The following is a 14924-nucleotide window of genomic DNA, read 5'->3' as shown; positions in this document are numbered from 1 at the left end:
TTTTTACAGTTGTTGTTGACTTCTGGACATAAAATATGATGGCAAGTAATTTAAAATATTACATTAACGAGGCTTCTTCATAATGTTTTCTTCTGAAGAGCACTGGTTTTACAAGCATGTGTAACCTAAGAGAACATAGCTTTCATTTTTTTAAGTCAGATTGAATTTTTTAAAAGTCACAATGTCACAATAAATAAATAATTGAATAACCATACATATTATTTTCAGATATTACAATGGAGGAAATGCTGGTGTTAACCCTTTTCCTGAAAACATCTATTTTATTTCTTTGTGAGTTTGATCTCTTCATTTTCCTTCCAATTACCCAGGCATTGTGAAAACATTTTCATCATTTCAAAACTGAGCAATCTAGCTGAGAGGAAAAAAAAATTCTTCTTTCTTAGTTTTAGACTATGAATTACAAAAAACATGGGCTTTTGTTTACTAATTCTAAATACCTGGGAAAATGTAGCATAGCTCCAAGATTACTTTTTACACCAAGGCAGGAATGTGTATAACTTTTCAGAGTGTGTAGCAAAGTTGCACCCCACCTACCCAAGACTGTGGCCAGCTGAAGGGATGATAAATATCAATTTATTAATTTCAGTAAGACTGAAATATTTCAGAGATAGTTTACCTAGTCACATTTAACCCACACAAGACAAGATTCAAATATTCTTTGATCATGTTATTTCCAGTCCCATTTCTTTGGCATCCAGACTAACAAAAAATGTAAGTAAATAAAAACAGAACAGCAAAAACAAAGCAAAAAGTTGTTTACAATTTTATAGGATAAAACCTTTGTAACATCTAAGAACCTGAGTGTATAACTGAAAAATTTGCTTAAAATACTGCATTTTCATTTCTTTCTGGTTAGAAATGTCAAGTTGGGTGTTTAAAGATATTTTTCATTTGCAATAAGTTGTAATCAGTTATATGAATTAGAGAAAATGATCCTTTAGAAAATAATTAAAGTATAAACAGAAATAAAAATTAATTTTCATCACTTAAATGAAAGATATTTTGTTTTCTGATATTTAAGTCAGGACAAAACAGGTGTCATAGGTTGCTTTGAGATAAATCACTCTCAGTTTTTGGATGCTCAGGTCCTAAAGAGGACAGAGGATCATTTGTTGTCCTTCATCTTACTGAACCACGTTGCTGTTAAAAAGGCACTTTTAATAAGTGTAATACAGAGCTTGAGTTCACTCTCAGCACTGTATCTTGCTCAGAGTTTTAATCAAATTATTTTCTTGTTAGAAATTGTCACATGTGCATAGTACATAAATTTGCATTATTGTCAAGTTGTTCATCTTTAGCTGGATGAAAACTACTAGAAAACTACTTTGTCCTCACCGTGACCTGTGTATCCAGAAATTGCACACAGTTTAAAATGAGACCTGAAATATTCATGTTACATTTAAATTATGCAAAGTAATCTACAGCAACCATAAAATCTTATGAATCTGGGAGATATTTTCAGTAACATGAAGGCAGGAGATGAGTGGGGCTTTTGTCCTTCAAAAAAGAAAAAAAAATAATAAGAAGAAAAAAGATGAAAAAATAAAAAGAGAATTGTTTCAAAAGCAGAACATGAAAAAAGTTAAATTTAAATGCTATAAAGGAAAGCTGAACTTTGCCTTCTGATCAGCTAGAGACAATGCAAATGGTAACAGCAGGTACCTACAGCAGAGTTTTCAGCTGGGTTTACGCCCACACTCCTGAATGCCAATGTAGATTTTCAGGTAAAAACCTATCCTGCTCCTTAGAAGTTACATTAGCTTCTCCTCTGTGCTTACACAGTGGAATTGTTCTTGAGAGATTGGCTACTAAACCAAAATCTTTGCACTTAGAACTTCAGTGCTACCTACACAAGCTTCTCAAGAAGATTCTTCAACATTCTGGTGGAACTATTTGTCTCACAACACATTGCAACTGCATATCACAGCTTAATCTCTTGTCCTAACAGCATTTGGACTCTTCTCAAAATGAAAAAAGATACAGAAGAGGAAGGACCTTCCAGGACATCTAAATATTCCCTTTTCCATCATGTCCATAAGAGCTTCTGAAGGGGGAGGTGCTGGGCAGAATGGGTAAGTAAAAGACACCACTGAATTTGGATTATGCCTGACCTTGGTTGAATCAGGTATTTTCTGCAGACTAAACAAAAATTTAGCTCTAATTTTTTTGGCACTTCGAGAATATTTTTTTCTTAAAGTCTGGTAGCAAAAATGGTCAATCCTAGGATAAAATGTCCTTATATATCAGGATAAACTCTACTTAAACAACTAAAACCTGAGTGTTATGAACATTATTCCCATCTCAGTTCCAAAACACAGCATTGTACCAGGTACCTAGAAGAAAATTAACTCAATCCCAGTCACAAGGTCATGAAGACAGAAACTTAAGTCTAGAATACCACAGCATACCTCTCAAGCTAAATGGGCAATTTCAGCTGAAAATCAGCAGCAGATAGAATGAGAAACTTTGCAGCTGATTCATATGATTCCAGACCTTAATGTTGCTATTATATTTTATTGTCTCCCCTTTCCATTAGTAGTATCATGATGTAACATGAAAATCACATCATTTACTACACAAAAATTTAAAATCAGGCCTCTTTAGTAGCCCAGAGAGTTGTATCTTTGAAATCCACCAAAATGTGCTTAAAAGTCTAAGATAAAGCAAATTATGACACAACCTTTCATTCGTAATAGAAGCAAGGGATCAGGGAAATGGGGTTAGTCTCTAACTGTGTAGAACAGGATAATGAGGTGAGAAACATCTCTTTTGTATGAAACAAAATGAGCATTACTGCAGGCAAAAAGCTGTAGTCCATTAAATAATACTGTGTTTGTGTGGAATTTTAATAAAACAAAATTAAAAAATAAAATCATGTAGTTATCTGGTTAGTTTCTGTGGGAAATGGGAAGTCACAGGAGCAGTCTCTCTACTTGTAGGTAGCTAGGGATTTCTAGGAAACACAAACAACTGGTTAAATGAGAACAATTGAGGAACAATTAAGGACAGAGAAGAGAAGAGCACAGATCGTGCAAATCAAGGCTCTCAGCTGAAAACTTTGCTTGAATGTGAGATAAGGAGATGTGAAGAAAAGCATACTTAGGATTCAGGAGAGAGGCAAAATGCCTACACAAGAATTCAGCCAAGACATAAAGGTTAACAACTCTACTTTTCAGAGTATTGTGAGATAAATCATCTGGTGTGTCATGTTGCAGGAGAAACATTTATAGCACCCTTTTCCTTATAAGTTTAGTTGGAAGCTGTCTGAGAGCACAGGAAAGAGAATTGCATAACAAATATATTTTTAATATGAACTTTCCTTTTTTATGACTAACAGCATTCATCAAAGTAACTGTTATTTCTGTACCCATTTTCCTTAAATCAGTACGTACAAATGGCACTCTGAGGTCTTTTCCTCCCTCAACTGCTGTCTAACCTCCCCAGGATCTCTGTTAGGAACTGCTGGAGGATTGTGATTGTAGTCAGTCCAATAAAATCCCCCATTCCCTATGAAAAGACTTAATGAATCACCTGTCTTGAGATGAACTGAAACTTCTAGATTCTATTTAGAGGAGGTGGTTTTCTTAATTAAAAAAAAAAAAAAAGTGCTAATACTCTGCCTCTTGAAAATGCTTTAATTTGAAATTAAGTTGCCATGGTGACATTTTTCTCTCTTTCCTCCAGGAAAAGGAAAAAAAAACCAAAAAAAGGGGGGAAAAAAAAGCTTTGAATAAACTTTTCCCAGAATAACTTAATTTAGGAAAGTGTTATTTCTTGGCTTGGGTTGCTACCATTAAATGCTGTGAAAGAACAGTGATTTACAAATCTGTACTGGACACTGATGATGTCACTCCACTATCCTGCCTGTGATTCAGTCACCAGAAAAATGCATAGGCAGTAGGATCTCAAGAGACTGTAGAATGACCCATGGAAGAGAATTTGTTATCCTCACTTGGGAGCTAGAGAACAGAAAATATTGCATCCATTTTTCCTTGGAAACAATCAAGAAAATCGTATTTTTATAAGTTTTGGAATGGTTGTTTCATGCTTTTCCCCTTATTCCCACTACCATCTGGAAAACTTGGAGACAGAACACATCTTCATTCAGCTTTGCAAAAAAGGTCTGATTCCAGCTTTGGCAGGGGATGTCAGAGAACTGAAGTCAATGAAACATGGACAGGAGAAAAATCCTGTTTGCACTAGTTTGCAGTTAGAATCTGGTGAAGCGAGACACCAGATGAAACACACATCTCCTCACTCTTTTAAGATTTTGATCTCATTTTTATTTAGTTTAGTGGTTTATACTAAAGAAACATGTCAAGGGAAAACTTTCATTCAGCAATCCCTTAACAATGACCTTCTAGAATAACTGAAGAACATCACAATTCACTGACTTGCACTGAACAGGAGCTTCTTCAGTGCCCTGGGTAAGGGGTTATTTGTCAGCCTACATATTAAAATCTTCTTTGACTGCTTCCCTGTCAAGTTCCCAAGGACCACATGCTTTCTAACTTTTTGTTTATGGCCTCTTTTCTTCAGGTGTATGAAAATAACCCATAACAAGGTGGCCAACAGACAGAGATTCTGTTATTTTGGTAATGGAAGGCTGATCTGATTTCTGGGAAAATGACCATGAACCTTGGTTCCTACATTTCTGGTATGTTGTAACTATCTGTCTGCTCTGCAGAGAGTGATACCTCCTTGAGCTGATCTCTGGAAACTGTTCTGAAACTCCTGAAATTATCAGAATGTGCTTAAGTTAGCTTTTGTGCATTAGTTTTTAAGACTATTTTATATAAACAATCTCTCTTAAAAACAAGGGAAAAGATAGCTCATCTAGAAAAGCATCATATAGTTCAGGTCCTTAATGATTATTAAAGATTTAAAGGGAAAAAATCTGTACAAAACAATCTCAGAGTGCACAATATTTATTTTTAGTGTTGGAATCCCTCAGCTTTTTTCCTAACAGTAGATAATTCTACTATGATTTATATTTTCAACTTCTCTGCACTTTTAACTTTTTAAGGGGCAAAACGTAGATGTTACACCTGTATGTTCTACCTTTATGTTTTTAGATACTAAGCCTTTTTGAGAAGGATGTTGTCTTTTTGTTTGTACCTTCATAGCTGCATCATTCACTGTGTATAAATATAAAAAACTGCATAAAATTATTAACTTAAGACATGATAAAGTAATAGCAAAAATACCAGACTTATATATACCTTTAAAAGGGGTAGTGGTACAGTTGTATTTTAAAATGTTCACTGGATTTGGAAGCAAACAGAATTGCTTCCAGAACACATGAGAGTTCTTTTAAGTTATCATGAAGCATGAAGGCATTTAAATAGGTAAGTCATAACAGAAGCAACATTAGTATGACTGGAGGGCAAAACTAACTTGCTTTCTGATAGTTACACAATCTTGTGTCTGCATCTTGCTACAAGAGTAATGGCTTTTTATATTATTTTAAGAGCTGTTGAGGAAATCCTGTAGTCAAAGCAACACTGGCTGGATGTATATTTGAAATGCTCAGTGTAAATAAAGACTTATTTGCTTGTCATGCATTTGATTTTTTCACAGCCTTAGAAGAATAAATAACCTTAGGTTATTTACATGTACTACTGGCAACATTGTGGAAGAATTAGCATGCTTAAGATAGAGACTTATGACCTGCTTCAAACTTTCCACAGCCTTCATCGGTGACCCTAGAGTTCCAAATTTTTCTCCAAAAATCAGAAGGTTTGTATTTTCTTGCTTTTAATAAAAGCTAAGACTGATGCAATCAATCTGGCACTTTGCATGAAATCATAAAAAGCTATTGGGTAATCAATAATTAATTCTAATTTGAGATGATAATTGGTTCTGTGACTTCTGCAGAAAAACTGGAAAGAAGCAGAAAAGATGAGAAAGACTGAGCATAGGACTAATTAACATAAGAATCATCAACCAATAGAAGAATGAATATGAATAATAGAATTATGTGACTTGTAGCCAATGAACATTAGTGCCTTTGTTTGCTAAAATTTTATAAATTGTGAAGACTCTTGCACAGCCTGTTTTGGGACAACACCAAATGCTAATGATTTTAGGGTTATAAAAAGGTCACCTGGCCACACTGTCTACTGGAAATGCAGCTGCTACTGAATCATTTAGAAGATGTGTGGAGCTCTGGAGTGCTACAGAGGCTGGACACTTTAAGGATTCCCCCCCTGAGGATCAGAGGTTTTGGCCTCACATGTTGTGAAGTATCAGCCAGACACAGGGATTAGGTCCAACTAGAAAAGTTGGCTAGAACATCCTGTACCACAAATCAACTGACTAATATGAATGTGAAAAAAACCCAGACCTATTTACAATGTAATTCTGGCACAACTGAATAACAAGGAGTGGGAAAACCAGTGTAAAAATTATAGAGTGTATGGATTTAATCTAAAATACTGGCAATGTTTCCAAGCCTTAAATTTGCTCTATTACCTACTTTTCATGTTGGCTTGCAAAATAACATTAAAAACCTTGCTGAAATTTCCAAAAATGTCATGTTGTTTAAGTGATCCTTACCTGACTCTGCAGCCTGCTCACTGCTCCAGCAGAGTTTTGTGTTGGCCGTGCCATCCCCAGCATCCTGCCTGCTGGACCATTACTCAGAAGAGAAGCACAGCATCTGGATCAGGAAACTACATTTTGGGACCTACATGTGGGAAAAAAATGTAAAACAGATTTCTGAGTGACTTCCAGACCATCCATTAAGGTCATTCAAAGCAGAAGCCTCTGAAATTTCACAAGTAAGTTCTGCAAATCCCCTGTATATATTCTAAATTAATGGAAAATGCAAGACAGACTTTTTGAAAAGGTTATTTTTATTTAGATAATAGAATCCCATCTTTGAATACTGTAGGATAAAGGGGGTTCCCCTGGAAAATGCATTTTGTCAGCAATGGATATTTTTTGTGATTTCTCATGACAATCACAGTGACTGTCTAGCAAGGTCATTGCCTTTCAACAGATGACACAACAAAATACAACTGGAAGGTTTCACTTCTCTTTTATAATTTTTTCCATAGATTTGTGTTCAAATCTTGCAAGTGTTGTGGTTGGAGAAACAAGCACATTTTTGTTCAAGCACCTGGTTTTGTACTCATAGCAATACCTCAGATACAGCAGAAAATGAAAGCATGCTGACAGAACAATTTATTTGGACATTAATATTGGTATTTTTCATAAAAGCAGGCCCAACATAATCTGCAAGAAAATAAATTTGTGAAGGAGGCTCCCTACAGAAGTTGTAGAAGCTCCATCCTCAGAGGTATTGAAAAATCAGCCAAACCTGGAGCAACCTGCTGTGATGTCAAAGTCAACCCAGCTTCAAGTGGGAGGCTTGAAGAAGAGTCCTGTATGTGCCTCTTCCAAATGTGAGCTATACAATGAAATTAGGCCTTGAATTAAAAGAAATGTGGTGAGGATGGAAAAAAACCTCAATGTCATACTTGCTGCCTTCCCATGAATTCATAATTATAAAAAGGTTTTAAATCTTTAATCAGACTATGATGATGATTTCCTTTTTCTCATACCAAATGGAACCAATGGAACCAATGGAACTTTTTTGAACCAAATGGATTGTTTTCACTGAGTGGACCAAACTCCTGGTAAAAAACCAAACCAAACCCCTGTGTAAATGGCTTTGTTTGAAAAAAAGATACGTAGGAAAGAAGACACAAGACCACAGAAAGAAAACCTGAGTTCACTGACCAAGGCAGCTGGATGCAGCCCTGAGCCTTCTCCTTGCCTTCATCTCATCATCTTCTTGTGATTTCAGCAAGCTTCTTAACACAGATTTTTCACAAGGAGGAATAATTTTCTGAATTCTCTCTTACAAGAAATCCTCCCTTTTAGTTGCTTTGCATATCTGCCCCTAGGATGGGATGCTTAATGCTCCCCAAGCAAATATTTCTAGTTGCTATAGTCAGCTGGCTCAGATGCTAGCTCAGGTTTCTCCAGGGTAAATCTTACAGCTTGAAGAAAAAAGTTGCCTTGGAGAGCTTAATTCAAAATGGCTGTGAGTCCTCACAGCTGCACCAGAACACACTGGAGGCTAAACTGAACACAGAAAATCCTAGAGAATGCTGAACAATCACTTAAAAATAAAAATTCATCCCCAGGTATCACATACTGGGGCCCAAGATATTTAGGTTCTTCCAATTTTTGCATTTGTAGAGTGAAATTCCTCTTTTCTTATCCTTTCCTTTTTCAGAAAAATTAACTAATCCATGATCAAGAAGAAAATGGATAATATACTGGTAGGTGGCATATAAATATAAATATATAAATGCATACACATATACACACATACATATATGTGTGTGTTTTGGCTAGAATATATATATATATATTCTAGCCAGTGTAAAATGACATTTCTTGTGCCCATGTAAGTAATTACTATAAGATATTGTAGCTAAGGCTGTAGACCTTTTTTTTTATTAAATAAAAATTACTGAAAATTAACTAAAATGAGTGAAAGAAAGCTGTAAGCAGTGAGGCAGCATATGTGAACCCCAGTCTGATGCCTTTGTCCACCACCAGCATCCAGTGTTGGTCCAAGGTTTACCCTTGGAATCTCCAGGCTGAGAACAGGCACCAGTGCAATCCCAGGTGGGTTCCCAGTGCCACCCTCTGTGCCCAGCCTCTCCACTGCACATTGACACATCACAGCTCTGGGTACAACTAATCATAGTACCAACATTAATCAAACCTCAGGAATGTGAAACAACAATCGACCTATTTACCCTTCCAAGAAGAAGCATAAAGAAAATTCTAGGAGCTATGCCACTGCCAAAGTACACTACCGGGGAAAGAAACTGTATTCATTGTTTTTCTGCAAAAGGTTACAGTATGTGAGCCTTTAGAGCCACAGTGACTGGCACTCCTGTGTTCTCACACACATTACACACCCTTGGTTCTAACAGCTATGCCTCTTCTGCCTCTATTGTTTTCATGGCACTCAGCCTGAGGTTAAAATTTGACATTCAGCCTGAGGCAGCTTGACTGTATGGCTTATACTAACAGATATAATTTGTTATTTTTGAGCAAGTGTGCTCATGTTGATAGCTTTTCCTCTTACAAGTAGGTTGGTGGCAGTAATCAGCTGCAGCTTTCAGCTGTCAGGCATGTAGACTCCCACAGAATCTCTGCAAAACCTCTCCTTAGTTCTGGAAGGGCAGGTAAGGGTCCCACTTCTCCTCATAAGAAGATAAACAGCAGTTTTGTCACCTGCCAGAATACAGGTCCTGCTGGTAGCAGTGCTGTAATTCTTAATTAGCCAAGGCAGCATCCAAAGAGGCCTAGCATTCTAACATGTTGCTTATCAACCAAAAAGAGCCAATGTCAACAGAATGCTAACAACATATTAACAGTTGAAATTAGTTTTAAGATATGTGAAGTAAACCTTATCACTGCTATTATTTTACAAAAAAAATTGGTCCTCTACTGTACATGTTGTTCACAAGATTTTTACTTCAACAACTGCAATGGTCCAATTTGTATCTTCACAAACACAGCCTATGGCCGACAGTGATGTGACATAGTCAATGAGATCAGGTTCTTTCTCCAGCAGAGACAATAAACTTTCCCACACTGTCCTTATTTATAGCTTAAACTCTAGGGAAGAAAACTGCCAACACTTGATGTTCACAGCTGTCCGGCAGAGACTGCAGCCAGGGAAAGGTGCAGTGGGGATTGTTTCTGATTAGCAGTTTAGAATATGATGGTCCATCTACTCAAAAATAAATTGCAGACAGTAAATTTTCTTCTTATATGTTTACTTGCAAAAAGACATCCTAATATATTTATACATTTCAGTCATGAGTGAGATGGATTAGTAATTTTAGTATAAGACTTTTTTAACTACCACAGAGTGCAACCCTTTAGTCTACATATATTTTTATAAAGCAGTCTTTTAACTGTTCCTTGGTGGGCAAAAAAAAACCATCCACCATGTTTTGGTAAAGAATATTCAAGCATTGACACTAGAGTTAATTGGTAAACTATTAAACTTTTCAGTTGTAATGTATAGCAGCTGTGTCAACAATGTCTGAATGCTCACCCTGTGCTGTCACTAAGGACATACCTTATCTGTTATAGCATGAATACTGTATGATAATTTATAATGATGCAAGTATCTGGTTACCTGCTTATAACCACTTATCAGCAGGGACAACAGCTGAATTACATAGTACATCTCCTGATGGCTTCCAAATATTTCTGCTATTCCTCAATAATTTCTAAGATAAATAATAAATAAATAGGAATCAGTTTCCTTATTTTACAGTAGTACACTGATTTATGACAGAAAGCTTTTATTAGCTCCCAAGGTGCCTAAATTCTTTGTTTTCTTGTCACGATATAGAAATCTATCCCTAGCCACCCATAAATCCTGATGGATGATGGAGAATAGACCCCAGGTCAGTTAAAGGATGTGGAGGAAATCCTAGACCAGATTTCTCAGAGAGTTGTGCAGAATATTATCTCAAAGGTGACACTCAGTCCTGGTCAAGTGGGATCTCTGCTTACACTGATAAAGTGCAGGCAGCTTGGATGAAATGTCTTTCTCTTCTGGTCCTACCTTCAGGTTCATTCTGAGCATGGGATCTCAGGACCCATCTTGGGAACAGCACTGGGCCAGCAAGAGCAGAGGAACCTTCAGTGTGCAGGAGCCTTCTCTGTTTGGCACAGAGGCAGTGAGAAGGTAAATTAATCAATTATAGGAAAGCAGAAGTCTTTTCTTCTGTGAAAGAACAATCTGTCTGTGTAGGTATCAGGGGCCTCCAACATGGTTCTGTCCCATTAAACATCAGCTCAAAAAAGGAGCTCTGAGCATACATTCCCATGAGGAACTATTAATAGTGTTTTCCACTAGAGTTTGCTCTTTGCAGAGACAAACTCTATCACCTTGTTTGTTAATATGTCAGCATTCATTCTTGGAATGAATTTCTGTCCCATCAGAACCTGTAAAATGGGAATCAGACACCTCAGCTGAGTGAGAAAAATGTCTTTAAATTTGGAAACTGCTTATAGAAAATGAGATTTTGCTTCATACACATTTCTCTGAGAAATCAGTAGGTGATAAGTAACTGAGAGCAGAGATTTCCTCCCTCCATTTCTAAGCAATTACTTTTAAAATACTTTTGAAAATTAGAAAAATTTTAGCAGGCATGGAGAGCAAATGGACATGTTTGGGATGTTCTTGTTTCGCCTAGCACTATAATTTGGTGTAGAGAACTGAGAATGTATTATAAGAATGAGAATTGGCAGTGAATTACAGTCCTGTAGTTAAAATAACCTTTAAAGTCACTATCTTCCATTATGAGTGTTTAAGTGCACAGAAAAACCTCAAAAAAAAAAAAAAAAAGGAATGCATGAGTATTCACACTCCTAGATTTTAGCTCCTAATGATGGTGCAGTGTCAAAATAGAGAGTATAGCAACAAGACAGAGTCATGTAAAAAAGCAAGAGCCATAAAATCTGTATTTCTGTGCAGACTTACAAGTTTATTCCAAAAACTGAGTATGGGCTGCTGTGCTTCCATGCTCCCTGCAAGCAGCAGCACTGTGCTGGCCTGCAGTGCACTGGCCCACTCTGGGTCACAAACCACACTGAATAAAATGGGATATCTCAGTCAGCTGTTCCAGACTGCCTTTGTCCTTGCTGTGCTGGCTGCACAAGCTGAACTCTGAGCACAGAAAAGTGAAACATGGTTCTGACAGAGCCCTGAACCTGACACTGGCAGGTTTGTGTCAAATGTACCACTGTCCATGGACTGAAAGACACTGCAAGCTGAGGATGAACTTTTCACTCATAAGAAAAAATCTAGCATTTTATTATCCATACTGCCCAACTACTCCATGTCAGCCTGTACCTCTGTCCCCTGTGAACCCTCTCTATTTTCAGTGAACTCTTAGGCAGCCTTAGAATGGATCTGACCATAATCGTATTTCTCCCAGAGAATTCAAACATTCATAATGACAGCAAGATATAATGCATTCATAGAATTGTTTAGGTTGGAAAAGACCTTTAAGATCATTGAGTCCAGCCATTATCTGCACCTACATGTCCTTTGAAGATCTTCAGTGTTGGTAACTCTATCACTTCCCTGGGCAGCCTGTTCCAATGTCTGAGAACTCTTTTAGTGAAGAAACTTTTTGTATTATGCAATCTGAACCTTCCCTGGCACAGCTTGAGGCTATTTCATCTTGTCTTATCACTTGTTACTTGAGGAAAAAAATCAATCTCCACCTGGCCACAATCTCATTTCAGGGACTTGTAGAGAGCCACAGGGTCATTCCCAAGCTTCTTTTTCTCCAGACACCCCCAGGTCCCTCAGCTGCTCCTTACTGGACTTGTGCTCTAGACTCTTTCCCAGCTCCATTGCCCATCTCTGGACACCCTCCAGCCCCTCAGTGTCTTTCTAGCAGTGAGGGCCCAGAACTGGACACAGCACTCGAGGTATTACCTCACCAGTGCTGAGAACAGGGGGACAATCACTGCTGCTGGCCACACTATTGCTGATCCAGGCCAGGAAGCCACTGGCTTTCCTGGCAAGCAGGGCACAGCTGGCTCATGCTTAGCTGCTGTCAACCAGCACTCTCTGATCATTTTCCACTAGGCAGCTTTCCAGCCACTCTGCCCCAAATCTGTAGCGTTGCATGGGGTTGAGCTTTGGCACCTGTCCTTGCTGAAACTTAAACAAGGAGAACAGTTGTGCTCCTGATCCCTCAACAGTCACTCCAAAGCCCCGGAGTCTCTTAATTTCCCTTGAGCTTCTTGTTGCCACTTCATCACTGCCAACCAGAAAAAACAGAAAATGGATAATAGCCAGGGGGTTGTGCCACATGAGGACACTTTCACTTCACATCTTTAATCCAGACCCCAGGAAGGATGCAGACTTCCTGGAGAAGCATGCCTGGTCTGCATAAGGGGTTTTCTGTACCCTTCAGAAGGATCTTCTGTGACATCAGCCTGTCCTTTTCCTCTTTATGGGAGTAATTTTGACACAGGGCACAGGCTGAATGAACTTCAGTGACACCTCCAAGCCAGATGGACAGTCCTGCTCGTTATTGTTCCATTCCAGTTGCAGAGCCTCCCAACTCATGTTGGGAGCACCTGGGGCACTGGGGCAGTCACAGGTGAGATGTGCAGAAGCTTGTCAACATTCCTCCATTCCTTAAGTCACTGTGGTCTGCCAGGCAGAGAGAGGACCAGGAATTCCCTGTCATGCATCTCGAGGTGCAATTCCAGCAGTTTGTCTTTGTCACACCCCTGGATATCCTCATGCCTGGAGCTCTGGCACAGGGTGTAATTCTCTCTCTCACACCCCTACATATCCTCATATTTAGAAATATTTAGAAATATTTAGAAATATTTAGAAATATTTAGAAATATTTAGAAATATTATAAATATTATAAATATTTAGAAATAAAGCAGTACCGGGGCTGCCCACTGCTGCCCTCTGGTGCGGGTGCACAGCAGGGCACAGCTACAAAGTCACACTCTAAACTTAGAACAGCCCATAAGACTCCCAGATCTAACACCTCTCTTGAGCTATAAATATTGCTTGTTTAGACTATGCTGCCCTATGATTATCTCCTTCCAAGTGATACCTTTCCATTTAGCTGGTAGATACCAAATAAATTTGTAACTGTAAATAGAAATAAACACAATCCCAAGAGACAAAAGCAGCACTGCACTATGCATTACTTGCAAAGTACAGCCGAACATGCTGTGATAATTATCATAAGGAATTTGTTCCGCAGTCTGAGTCTCTAAAAAGCAAGCTGCCTAAAAATATCTTCTTTACACAAAAAGAATTGCAAGTTAGTGGTTGTGCACAGGAAGGAGAATTTCCTATTAGTCTTATACAGATATAATTTTGCAGGTTTTGACAATACAATCCGTGACAAGTTTCTGTTCCCCACATCTTTTCCCTCTTTTCCAACCTAAATGACACTATGATCTATGGCTGGGTAGAAAGTGTTATTTTTAACAAGGCTCATCAGTGCATGTGTTTACTCTTGTTTACTACTGCTGAAAACCTCCCTGTTCCACTGCAGTCATCTACAGAAACTCTGTCACTGTTTTCAGTAGGATTCCACTGACTGCAGATTTTCTGTTCTCTGCCTGCATTTAGTGCCCTTTCAACTGTATGAACTAAAAAAATAAATAACTTTTCTACCAGGTTTTTGCCTCTGTCCCTGCTATGTTAACCAGGCTCAGAGCAGTTGTTTTTTCCTCATTTTTGCTGAGTGAATTTGTTAGCAAACAATGACAAATTTTCAGTAGCACCAGTTTTCTCTAACACAGCAGAAACAGAGAAAAAGGTAACAAGTGCAAGGGTAAATACTGTACTTAAACTGTCTTTTATGAGACTCTTATTAGACAGTTTTTAAAAGCATATAATAATTTGAAGCTAAGCTCTAAGTTCCCTCATCTTTTTAATACAATGAAGAAGAAAAGAAAAATCAGAGGATGTCAAAAGTTGTGAAATACTCACCAGTCTCGGAGTGCTGAGCAGTAAGTCGACACGACACAGAAGTTAGGTTTGCACAAGTGACAGCCCAAATGCTCCACCCCCTCCTCCATTCTGTTTTACTTTCAGTTGTTATATAAATAAATTTGTACCTAATAAGGTGGAAAATATTCTCATGAGAAAGAGTAGACCGTAGGGATTTTCTGCTGCCATTTCCAAGCAACTTTCAAACTTGGGGGGAAAAAAAACCTAATCAAAACAATAAAAATAAAAATAAAAATAAAAAAAAAAAAAAAAACACCTGTGGGGAAATACGTATGTCTACAACTTAGAAGGCAGGCAAGTGACTGCCAAACATGAAAGGCAGCTGACTGATTGCTATCTGAG

The 14924-nt window shown here is 37.9% G+C and overlaps 1 protein-coding gene across 5 annotated transcripts in view; it reads right to left on the bottom strand.

The window, feature by feature from the left end:
* Positions 1 to 14715, bottom strand: part of IL15 (interleukin 15) — a 38512-nt gene extending 23797 nt beyond the window's left edge. For 3 of the 5 annotated variants that reach the window (XR_008840350.1, XR_008840351.1, XM_056489921.1), the window contains exons 1-2: positions 14562 to 14665; positions 6580 to 6709 (exon numbers count right to left, since the gene is read on the bottom strand). Coding sequence is in view for 3 of the 5 variants with exons in the window: in XM_056489921.1 (XP_056345896.1) it covers positions 6580 to 6642 (63 nt within the window). In the remaining 2 variants the exon portion in view is untranslated. Of the gene's footprint in view, positions 1 to 6579; positions 6710 to 10636; positions 10734 to 14561 lie in introns of all 5 variants that reach the window. The other 2 variants (XM_056489922.1, XM_056489924.1) reach the window with 2 other exon arrangements.
* Between the last annotated feature and the right edge of the window lie 209 nt (positions 14716 to 14924).

The sequence above is a fragment of the Oenanthe melanoleuca genome, chromosome 4 (assembly GCF_029582105.1).
Source record: "Oenanthe melanoleuca isolate GR-GAL-2019-014 chromosome 4, OMel1.0, whole genome shotgun sequence".
Taxonomy (NCBI): domain Eukaryota; kingdom Metazoa; phylum Chordata; class Aves; order Passeriformes; family Muscicapidae; genus Oenanthe; species Oenanthe melanoleuca.
The sequence above is the reverse complement of the archived record's forward strand: the minus strand, read 5'-3'. Positions and strand labels throughout refer to the sequence as shown.